Source organism: Hydractinia symbiolongicarpus, chromosome 1, assembly GCF_029227915.1.
Source record: "Hydractinia symbiolongicarpus strain clone_291-10 chromosome 1, HSymV2.1, whole genome shotgun sequence".
Taxonomy (NCBI): domain Eukaryota; kingdom Metazoa; phylum Cnidaria; class Hydrozoa; order Anthoathecata; family Hydractiniidae; genus Hydractinia; species Hydractinia symbiolongicarpus.
Window position 1 is genome coordinate 6,308,572 of NC_079875.1, and position 11,078 is coordinate 6,319,649.

Consider the following 11,078-nt stretch of genomic DNA (forward strand, 5'->3'; position numbering starts at 1 on the left):
GCTTGAAACCTTTCAAATACGATGGAAACTCATCCTGGTGAATCGATTTGTGGGCAAGTTTTAAAATTTCAAAGTGTATTTGTTGCTGGATTGGTAGCCAACCAAGTTGTATTATATCCTCGAGCGTGGAATATCTCAGCGTTACAAAAGACGCAATTCTGCATAATAGTTTATCAAGTTTAATCAGCTGGAATAGTGGCAGGTTCCAAAACAATGAACAGCAATAGTGAATTTGCGAAATTAGAAGGGTTTCTGCCAGTTGCTTCCATAAACAAAATGTTGCTGTGCGACGAGATACCGAAGAACGTATAGTTTCGCATAAACTGATTGAGAGAGTTTATTGATATGAGTTTCCCAGGCGTTCGATCAGTTGGTCCGAGTGGGGGACAAGGAATGTTGAATGGTTGGGGTTCATGAGGTAATGAAGTTTCGCCATTCTCGGGGTTGACAAAAGCATGATTTTCGTTTTTCTGGTATTGAACGCAAGATTATTTGTGGTCGACCATTGCTTCAGCTAGTCTAATCGTTGAGTCAAGTTGTTGATTGTAGGTTGTATGTTTATAGTCTAACAATGTTCATAGATACTTGTATCGTCTGCATATTGGATTGTGGTCCCACCCTCCAAATAACACTGTTCCGTAGTCAGATTGTTTGTCGTCTATCTGAACGAATTGGCGGCGGTCACTGACGTACGATAACATCAGCATAGCAGCATTGTTGGAAAAACCTATCCTTCAATCAACAGGGTTTTGTAAAATTTACTTATTTATCAAAGGCCTTTGAAATGACATTTAATGAATCAAAAATACTTTAACATTTTTTCTTTTAATGATTTTATTTTAAAATAACCTATAGTCATAATCGTTGTTTTTCGTGCAGATCCGGGCGCTTATTTACAAATTCTCCCTATCCTGGGGCGCTTATTTGACAGGGGGGGTACTCTTTTGGCACAGGTCGCTTAATGATTTTATTTTAAAAAAACCTATAGTCATAATCGTTGTTTTCCGTGCAGATCCGGGCGCTTATTTACAAATTCTCCCTATCCTGGGGCGCTTATTTGACAGGGGGGTACTTTTTTGGCACAGGTCGCTTAATGATTTTATTTTAAGAAAACCTATAGTCATAATCGTTGTTTTCCGTGCAGATCCGGGCGCTTATTTACAAATTCTCCCTATCCTGGGGCGCTTATTTGACAGGGGGGTACTCTTTTGGCACAGGTCGCTTAATGATTTTATTTTAAAAAAACCTATAGTCATAATCGTTGTTTTCCGTGCAGATCCGGCCGCTTATTTACAAATTCTCCCTATCCTCGGGCGCTTATTTGACAGGGGGTACTTTTTTGGCACAGGTCGCTTAATCTGTCATTTACGGAATGTGTAAGAAGTTATAATATTAACAGCAATTCAGCTGCCAGAGTCGAGTAGCATGCATTCAAAAATCAAGACTTTTGTCAAAAATATAAATCTTTGATGCGAGAAGCGGATTTGGCTTACTACAAAAAATGCAAACTCGGCTCTGCATCTTCCACTTAGCCTTTTTATATTTGTCACAGTGTCTTTTAAAACCAGAAAAAAGCTCTGAGCACGAGATATGGTGGATTTAAATCGAATAAACGCCTCATTCTTACTGACGGTATTAAGTTGTTAGAAAGCTTACTACCCACTTAAAAACAAATTAATTTTATATGAAAGAGCTATAGAAAAGTTATTCTAGAAATTTGTACATCTTTTTGATAAATTTTGATCGATTCTTAAGAATTTGGACTTCGAAGTTCCACTAATTTGCATGACGCCATCAAGGAGTTGTATGCGTGGTGTTGCATTTAGCAGTTTTATTTTGGCATTTAAAATTATAAATTTAGTATTTTAAGCATTTTACATAAATTTTTATAATTAGTAATTATAATTATGGGTGCTAACATCAATTATTTGTTCTAGAGCTACTTCATGATGTGGAAATATACGCCCGAAGTGTATCTACAAAGTTTACCAAAGTGAAAGATAAAATATACTTTATTTACAGAAATAATACTGTACAATATTGTCGTTAATAAATATTTAAAAAAAATGTTTCCTAAAAAAACTAGTTTTGTCTGTTAGCGTTGTTAATTTCAGGCGATATAATGAGATCTCACATTTACCACTCTGGAACATCAAGGCCAGCCGCACGTAACTCGCGATCTAAAGCTTCTAACGAAAACGTATCGTCATTTTCGAGTTCATAAAGTAACTTTTCCTCTGAAAATTCGGTTAGTAAGGTATCCAAATCTAGAAAAGAAAATGTATACTAGTGGTGAAAACCATGAGAATTAATTTTCGCGAGAAATTTTTTTAATTCACGAAATTAATAAAACCTAATATTTCGCGAGAACTCGATTTTGCGAAAAAAGGATTTGTTGACTTTTTTTTGTCAATTTATACCGTTTTTAAGGGTGTTTACGTAGACTGCTGAAGTCGAAATTTACATATATACTATGTAGTTCTAGTTGAAACAGAAGAAGAAAAGTAGTATAAATAATTTTTCAATAAGGAAAAAAATATAAACTTTGCAATAATTATCTGATAATAAGTAAAAAAGTTTATCCAATAAGTTGAAAGTCAGAATGAATATGTCTTTGAAACTAACTCAAAGTTTAAAAGTAAAATTTTGTTCCAAATGGCACTTCATGCACATGCAGAAAGAGATTAGGTGGTTAAACAATCATGAAATTTCATACATATGCAGAAAGAGATAAGGTTTTTAAACAATCATATTTAAACAACAAATTTCACAGTACACAAAGGTTATTGAAAATCATGCTTCAAAAAATTATTTATCGTGTAACTCAGCCCTTAAGACCAAACAAGAGTTATACCTTCGTTTACATCAGTTGTTTCCTCTTCTGTTAATTTGTTTAAAAATTCTGGTGTAAATACAGGAGTCAGTACATCAGGATCGAGTTCTGTTATTTCTGGTGTTAAATCCACTGTAAATCTTGGCTTACTCGTCAGCACTCGTTGTAAATAATCAGGCATGGGAAATTCGAAATCTAAATAAACAGTAAGCTATATAAAAAGTGGGGAGAGGCTATCTTTTACAAAATGTTACCTAACAATTGGAAAAAAACAATAGTACACTGTTCGTTTTATTAACCTTTAAATCGGATTAAATATTTGAAACTCCCATTTTTAAATTAACTTTTTTGGTGTAAACAAAATTTGACTGAGCCTCATTTGACATCGGTAATAGTAATAGGCTTAGTAATAGGAATTTGAACAAAATATCTACTTCAAATTACTACGTCAAAAACTTACACCATGTTTACTTCAGGATGGCCACAGATTTTAAAACTTTACATTTTTTATGTTTCAGGGTTAGAAAAACACACTAAAAAACGTAACAAAACATTCCATATTTCACGAGATTTTGAAAAATTTTTTTTAGAAGGAAGTAAAGAATTACTAATAATTAAGCCCATTCTTGCTGTTTATTTCAACTTGTAGTAATTACAAAAGTATAATTCATCAGTCCTGTTGTAAACACATGTTCAATTTGTTGTGATTTTTTGTCCATTATTATTGTAATCTTGCTGTATTTTTTTTTAAACCACAGTGAAATGTCATCAAATGCATTTAAAAAAGTTTTCTATGCTGCCAAATGTTTTTCTAATCGTGACAACTGAGAATGCAACATTTTATAATTTGTTTGTGCATGCATGTCCAAGGAACCCACATAGTTTTTAAAGGGTGTATAAGGCACGAAAGTGCTGACATGTCAACACCCTTATTCATACAAATTTTGGCAAGCAGTTAATTTGGCGATGGACTAAATTGATTTTTAGGCGAGCATTCAATTTGGCATAACATTGTAACTGTTCACAACTCAATCAAAATGATATGCAACAAGAAAAAACAATGGACACGACTAACGCTTACCTGACATCTTTGGTTTAAATAACAGTGCAGCAAATCAGAAAATAAACAACAATGCTATTTACATAATCATTAATGTCCCACACAATATTACTTTAACAAGATTAATTTTTACAAAGATTTATTTTTGCGAAATATTTTCACCATGACGTTTTTGAGAAAATTCTACGCAAATTCCTTCTTTTTGCAAATTCTTATTTACATTGCTCTTATTGTCTTTAAAAATAATTTTCCTACTTATTTGCAAAAACAAACAATTGTGAAAATTAATGATATTATTAAGATATATTCCCAAGATAAAGCAAGTTTCATACTTGTAAAAAATAGTTTACAAAATCAAAAATCACCTCGATCCGTATTTGGAGGCATGTACTCTTTTTCTGCAACTGACTCGTGCTTGGGTTGGACAGTATTCTCTACTTTCGATTTGGTTTCCACGTTATCTTGGTGGATTTTAAACGGTGTCTTGCTACGGACAGCAGATCTATTACCTGGTGTGTTTATCTTTAACCCCTTGCTACTAGGTGTAAGAGTTTTCAGCTTTCCATGTTGCATTAGTGGTTTTATTGATGGTTTTACTCCCTCAAACTTTACATTTTTAGCCTGCTGTACATTTTGTATTTGAGCTAGTGCTTTGCGTGGTGCAGTGCCTTTCGTGCGAGCTAAACAAAATAAGTAACCCTTTAAGATTTTTGACACTTGGCACCTGGTAAAATCCTGATAATACTGCGGTAAAATAATATTCGTTTTTTCTAGAGATTCAGGACAGGTCCTGGTTTTATGTTACTTTAACTTATTTAGTCAAGGGATTTTGAACATACGACTTCAGGGATTCTGCCCCATCCCTCCATAACTTTTGATAGGCTTTCCTAAATGTTTCTTGTATGACTTCTCTTATGACATAATGTGAAGTTCTAAGCATAATTCAAGGCAAGTTATTATATTTTACAGATGATAAGGATTTTGTTAAATTTTATAGTGGGTAGTTTCAAGTAATATCCAATAACTAAGGTTCTTAGAGGTATTTGACACAACAATTACATAAGGTAGGGTCGCTTATATATGGTCAGTGCTTACATGTACCTTTAAAACTTGTGAAAAGATGATATATCTATATAATAATACGCCAGTTCCGTGTGTCTGTCACTTTTGCAAAGTGGATTACATTCTTCAAAATTTTCTTTAACAAATTCTATAAAACATCGCCTATAAAATTGTTCTGTAATTTACCAAACTTTACCGATAAAATAGTATTGACGTCAAAGGAAAGTTAATTAAGATTAGTGAAGCTATTACAATGCACTTAAAACTTTGAGGCCAAATAACTTGGAAACGAGGTGGTGACATCAATGTTTTTTCACCACGTGGGTAACTAGGGACAACCTGGGACCAATTTGGGTAAGTTTACAAACCTGGGTCCCCGAATCCGTTTCGGAATGGACGGTTTGATGACGTCATCAAAAAGTTCTGTGTTGTCCTTTTGCCTAAGTGGATTACTCCACTGGATTTATCGACTAGTCTATATAATAATACACCAGTTCCGTGTCTCTGTGACAGGCAAAGTGAATGTGTTCATTTTCCTTTGATCTTACCGATATTTTCTTTGAAGTAACCGAAAAATGCATGTCTAATATGTTAATAATATAACATCAATATCCTATATTAAATTAATGAAGCCGTTACAGTGCACTTAAAACTTTGAGGCCAAATAACTTGGAAACGAGGTGGTGACGTCAATGATTTTTCACCGCGTGGGTAACTAGGGACCACTTGGGACCAATTTGGGTAAGTTTCCCAAACCTGGGTCCCCAAATCCGTTTCGGAATGGACGAGTTGATAACGTCATGAAAAAACCTTTAAACCCTAATATCTCTGCAACCATTTATCAAAAATACATGATCCTATACATTTTCTTAATCAGCCTTTCAAGATCTACACGATGAAGGCAATAGGTATACAAATTTAAAAAAAAATATTTTGGGTTTTGACGGGTCATTGCTGATGTCAGTAAAATTTTTAATCCATGATATCCCCTTAGGCGTTCATCGAGAACATATGATCCTATACATTATTCTGACCAGCTTTTCAACTTCTCATATCACAGACAAAGAATAAACAAATTTCGCGAATTTTCTTATCTGCACTGCACTCCTGACGTCGGCCAAACATCTAAAACAACTTTTTTATTGACTTTTTGCCTAACTGGATTTCTCCACAGGCTTTATTGACTAGTAACTACCATATTATCTTGAAAAGTATAGGTATTGTACCTTATTGTAGCCATTTATAATATGGCACAAATAGGCCCTGGGTAAACGTTGCATAACCCGCCTGTTAAAAAAAACGTTTCATTTAGTCCAATGATCAAAGATCAATCAAATCGTTAAATTCAAATAATTTTAATGTTGATCTTAATCAAATACAATAAAATTCATTATGCAATAATTCTTGTTTTACTTTGCAAGATAGGTTTTGAAAAAGGAAAATTCATCAGATAACAGCGTAAAAATTACTAAGTCACTAGAAAAACTTAGTTGCTTGATTGAAAAAGGTAAACCAGTCCTTCCTACCCTCAGGCATTTTTCATCAAATTTTGTCCCTGATCCCAGGCGTTTTTGCCAAAACGTGTTTCATAACTTTTATAATATAGGTCTATAATAAGCTTTAACAACTAGTGTTTCCAAGAAACTTTTTGCCAAAAGTTTCTCAGTTCTCTTTGCGGATTTTATTTGGATATATTTACAATAAATTCTTTAAAAGTGGAGCAACGCATTTATCACACCCAGAAAATGGTTATCTTTCAGGTTGTTTACTCTTATGAGCATTATTTTGCTAATCCTTTTCCCCTTGGCTGAAAATACATACACAACATGATTGACTAACTCAAATTTCTTTCTTCTTCATGAGATAATTTTCTAGGAATACGTCTGTGAGTTTTGAAAGAATTGGAAATAAAATTGACAGAACCACAAAGTGGAGTAAGAGAATATAAGTATAGTTTCTTTTACTAATTTACATATCACACTTGTTTGTTCTAGTCTTAGAAGCGCTGTCGATGGAGTTCAGAACAGGTTGTCCATTGGAGTTATTGTATACAGATGATTTGGTTCTCATAGCAGAGTCGATGGAGAAATAAGTTGAGAAGTTTGAGAAGTGGAAGAAAGGACTAGAAGAGAAAGGGCTAAGGGTGAACACAGCAAAGTCTAAAGTCATGATTAGTAGCATTGCAGCCAAGTGTGACCCTGTAGTTGGAAAGTGGCCTTGTGGAGTTTGCAGGAAAGGGGTTGGTAGTAACTCAATTTTTTGTCAGACTTGCAAGCATTGGGTACATAAGAAGTGCAGTAGTATTGGTGGAAGGTTAAGAGATGACATTCAGTTTGTATGCAAGCGTTGCAAGGGTGAGATTATAGAGAATGAAGTATTTCCAGCTTCAATGATGTACAACAGTGGCTTGTTAGAGATAGTTGAGAACTTCTGTTACTTAGGTGATATGTGGGGCAGTGAAGGGGGTGTTGCAAGAAGTGTTTCTTGCAGGATAGGTTCTGCTTGGAAAAAGTTCAGAGAGTTACTTCCTTTGTTGACTAGCAGAGTCTTGTCAATTGAGTTAAAAGGTAGGTTGTATGAGGCCTGTGTAAGAAGTGTTATGGTGTACGGTAGTGAGACATGGGCAGTGAAGCAGGAAGATCTTGACTGTTTAGAAAGGAATGATATGAGAATGGTTAGGTGGATGTGTAACGCCAGTCTGAGAAACAGAAAGAGTTCAGATGAGCTAAGAAGCAGGCAGCTAAGAAGTATCCGTAGAATTAAAGATGTTATCCAGATAAAAAGATTGAATTGGCTGGGGCAATTGGAAAGAATGGAGGGGCATAATTGGGTAAGAAAGTGTAGAGACTTGATAGTTCCTGGGGCAAAGCACAGAGGCAGACCAAGAAAGACTTGGTAGGAGGTTATAAGGACAGAATTGATACAGAGAAAGTTGAGTTTGGAGGGTCATTAATATACCCCGTTCAACCCATGCTAGCACGAAAACGAACGTTAAGCTGAGAATGATGATGATGATGACTTATTCAAAAGACTGTTAGGCCAACTTTTGCAACCCTTGTCACTAGATTCCCATTGCCTTTTATCCCAACCAGGAGTACTTGGTTCATTCTTAGCTTTTTTGAACCAGGTGGTAATTCATTATCAACTATCAGAAAATCCTAAGAAATCTCTGGTAAAATGATCTGTGATCTTCTTGGTTTACTTAGATAATAGAGCAGTCAAAAGCTAAGAAGTGAAGCGACAACCGGTGCTATTATTCACTACCTTTGTTTTAAAGAGGGTGGTTTGAAGTGGTTTTAGTAAAATTTTAGACATTATTCTAGCATAACAATATCTGGGATAAGTTCCAGAACAGGAACAGAAGGCTTATACTTCTTTGGCAATTGTCTAATTAAAGGCTAGCGAAGACCTTGAAAGGTGTACAGGGGAAGCGCTAATATGCATTTTGACTATTAACTAATTTTTATCAGTTCAAAAATTTTGTGTCAATCATTTCTCGTAATTTACACTGTCTGCAGAAAGGTTGCAACCTACAATTGAAGTGGAAGCTTTTCTTACTTTTCAATGTGCCATTTCTTTTGATATACAAGAATTAACTGACACATTTTTTTCTCAAACACACATGGATAAAGTTATTCTTTATCAAATTAGACTCATTGTCCAACAACGTTAAACGCTGACCCAAAGACCCTCTATGATGGATTTTGTTTTCGATGCTTTCCGTTTAAAGAAATCTCTTTCTTTATTTATTTCTATGGTGGGTATATCTGCATATCTATTGTTATTTTTAAATTAGTTGTACGTTTTTTCTCTGTAAAGTATTCTGAAGTTTTAGCCCCTAATTTAAGAACAACTTTTCAATTTTCCATTTAAATTACTTTTCAGTTTCTCTTCACAGCTTTGTGGATTAACTGCTTCATGGTTTTTTGCCTTCACACCTTCGTGGATTCATGAAAATGTATATGTTTTCTTTTTTTAAAGAAAAAAGGGGTAAAATAAAGTCACAATGATCCACAAATTGTTGTATATACCCTTACCAATAAGCGACGGACGCACACCGGCTCCATGAAGATTGGTCTGTACTGCAATACCATCCATTACTACCAATTAACTTATCTTCTATATTAATATTTTGGCGTAGTTATTGTAGCTAACTTCTATGTTGATGAACAAAGAACTGCTATCTCGGGTCTTCGCAACTAATGCCAGCCTCTTTAAAATTTTACCGGGTGATCCGTTTAAAAACAACCAACGTCGTACTCAGGAATGAGCACAATACGATACAAAAAAGATACAAGATGCCCTGGGGATGAGGTTGCGGGATTGTATTTTCTTCCTTGTTATCTTTTCTTCTCGAGCGGTAACAAAATTTAAACAATGAAATATATTGGCCTAGTTTTATAAGTTAGTTAGTCGTAAGAAAATATTGAATTTAGTAACCAACCCAAATTATTCACTTTCCTAGGCTTTTTTTATTTTATCAATTTGTTTAATACGGGGTACACGCTTTTTTTTACAACAACGAGTAAATCTGACCTGGAGCCTAGCCTGTTCTTATTTTGTAGCCCTTTCCTTTTAGCTTGATATGATCTGATTTAGCTGCTCTAAGTTCATGATGTCTGTTAATCCGTTTTAGTGTGTTTTTTTCGTCCAAAAATTGCGTATTCCTTGAACCAAAAACAACCCGTACTCGGCTTTCAAAAAGTCTTTACCCGGGAATCAGAAATCCAGCGATGACTCCTGGAAATTTTACGAAAAGTATATAATATGCTCCAATCACACTAGACTCCTTTCCAATCATTATAACATCGGAACGTTGATAGGAATTAAAATAAAAAGTATCTTTTGTTAATATTTTTTATTACTAGTCGTTAGCCCGTGGAAAAATCCACGGGTCCGCCCGTCCTTTTTTTACCGCATTGAGTTTGTGCAGCTAAGCTACCACTTTGCGTGACAGACAGACGTATACAGGTATTATAATATAGACTAGTCGTTAGCCCGTGGAAAAATCCACGGGGTCGCCCGTCGCGTTTGCTCGTCCCTTAAATTTACCCGTCGCAACAAAGTGGATAAAAATATATCGCATTTGATATTCGTGTGCATTTTAAAAATTTCGTGTTTCCGTTACGGGACGCAGCTTTCGCGGACACACAGACAGAAGACAGCTGTTATTAAAGACATTGCCGAATAAAGTCCTGGGTCAACAACGACAAAGAATGTAATCTATATCCAACACTAATACTTAAAATCCAACAACACTTGTCTTCTCTTATCCAACCTTTCATCAGCAATAACGTCATCAACTTTAATCAGAACCTCAGAACCTGCAAATTCCCTAAATAGTCCAATAACCTCAAATAATCTATCACCGGGTTCCACCAAAAATACACAATCATCATCCACAACCACTTCCTTTTTAAATAAGTCTTATTCGACCTCCCAAGTAGAACACTAAATTACAATGCATTCAAATGACCCCTGAACTCTTCCAAAAACAATTTGGTTTATGGGCAACCCACAACTAACGCCGTTCAATGATCCCTAATGATTCCTAATCAAAAAGATTTGAGAAAGCAACACCCTTAAAAATAATTTACGAATCCATGTGAACATATCTGCATTCATCTTCCCCTTACCCTCAACTGTCTTCTCTATCTGCTAAGTAACACCTTTCGAAGCATTTTTCTACCCTTCTACTACTTCCATGGACCTTAACATAATTGAATAGATTGGGAAACCAAACCATCAGAGCTGGTTTTGATCAATCGTGCTCGGATCATTCACTGAACACTCTGTATTCTTTAAGTCTCTCATTCTCGAACCCTGAGCTCTTTGAGATAAACCTCGAAAGTGAGGTTTTAATCTCAAAGAGCTCTGGGGATATAATTCTCTGTACATTTGTGTTTGTGTTTGACTTCTCTAAAGTAGTTATTTACTATTCACGACATTTTTCTAAAATTTAAAACAACCTCGATAGGATATTCCATACTAATACTATTTCAATTACTGTTCACAATTTAACCATTCAAGAAAGGAATACACGTCCACGACACCTCTTATACAAAATATTCTTAAGCCCCACGTTCACAACGATTCCATGTCGAATCTCTTGACACCTGCATA

General features: G+C 35.0%; 1 protein-coding gene across 1 annotated transcript; it reads right to left on the minus strand.

Moving 5' to 3' along the window:
- Positions 1-1,994: 1,994 nt before the first annotated feature.
- Positions 1,995-9,176, minus strand: LOC130634481 (uncharacterized). Its single transcript, XM_057444624.1, has 4 exons — positions 8,993-9,176; positions 4,259-4,573; positions 2,855-3,028; positions 1,995-2,267 (listed from the first exon to the last, which is right to left on the minus strand). Exons 1-4 carry the CDS (start codon positions 9,051-9,053, stop codon positions 2,137-2,139), a joined length of 681 nt encoding a protein of 226 aa, XP_057300607.1. The 5' UTR covers positions 9,054-9,176; the 3' UTR covers positions 1,995-2,136.
- Positions 9,177-11,078: the final 1,902 nt, after the last annotated feature.

Excerpts from the sequence above, each read along its gene's own strand:
- LOC130634481 (XM_057444624.1), bottom strand. The coding sequence starts at position 9,053 with ATGGATGGTATTGCAGTACAGACCAATCTTCATGGAGCCGGTGTGCGT. Across the intron at positions 3,029-4,258 it reads GCCTCCAAATACGGATCGAG|ATTTCGAATTTCCCATGCCT; the intron begins GTGATTTTTGAT and ends CTGTTTATTTAG. Across the intron at positions 2,268-2,854 it reads AACAACTGATGTAAACGAAG|ATTTGGATACCTTACTAACC; the intron begins GTATAACTCTTG and ends TTTCTTTTCTAG.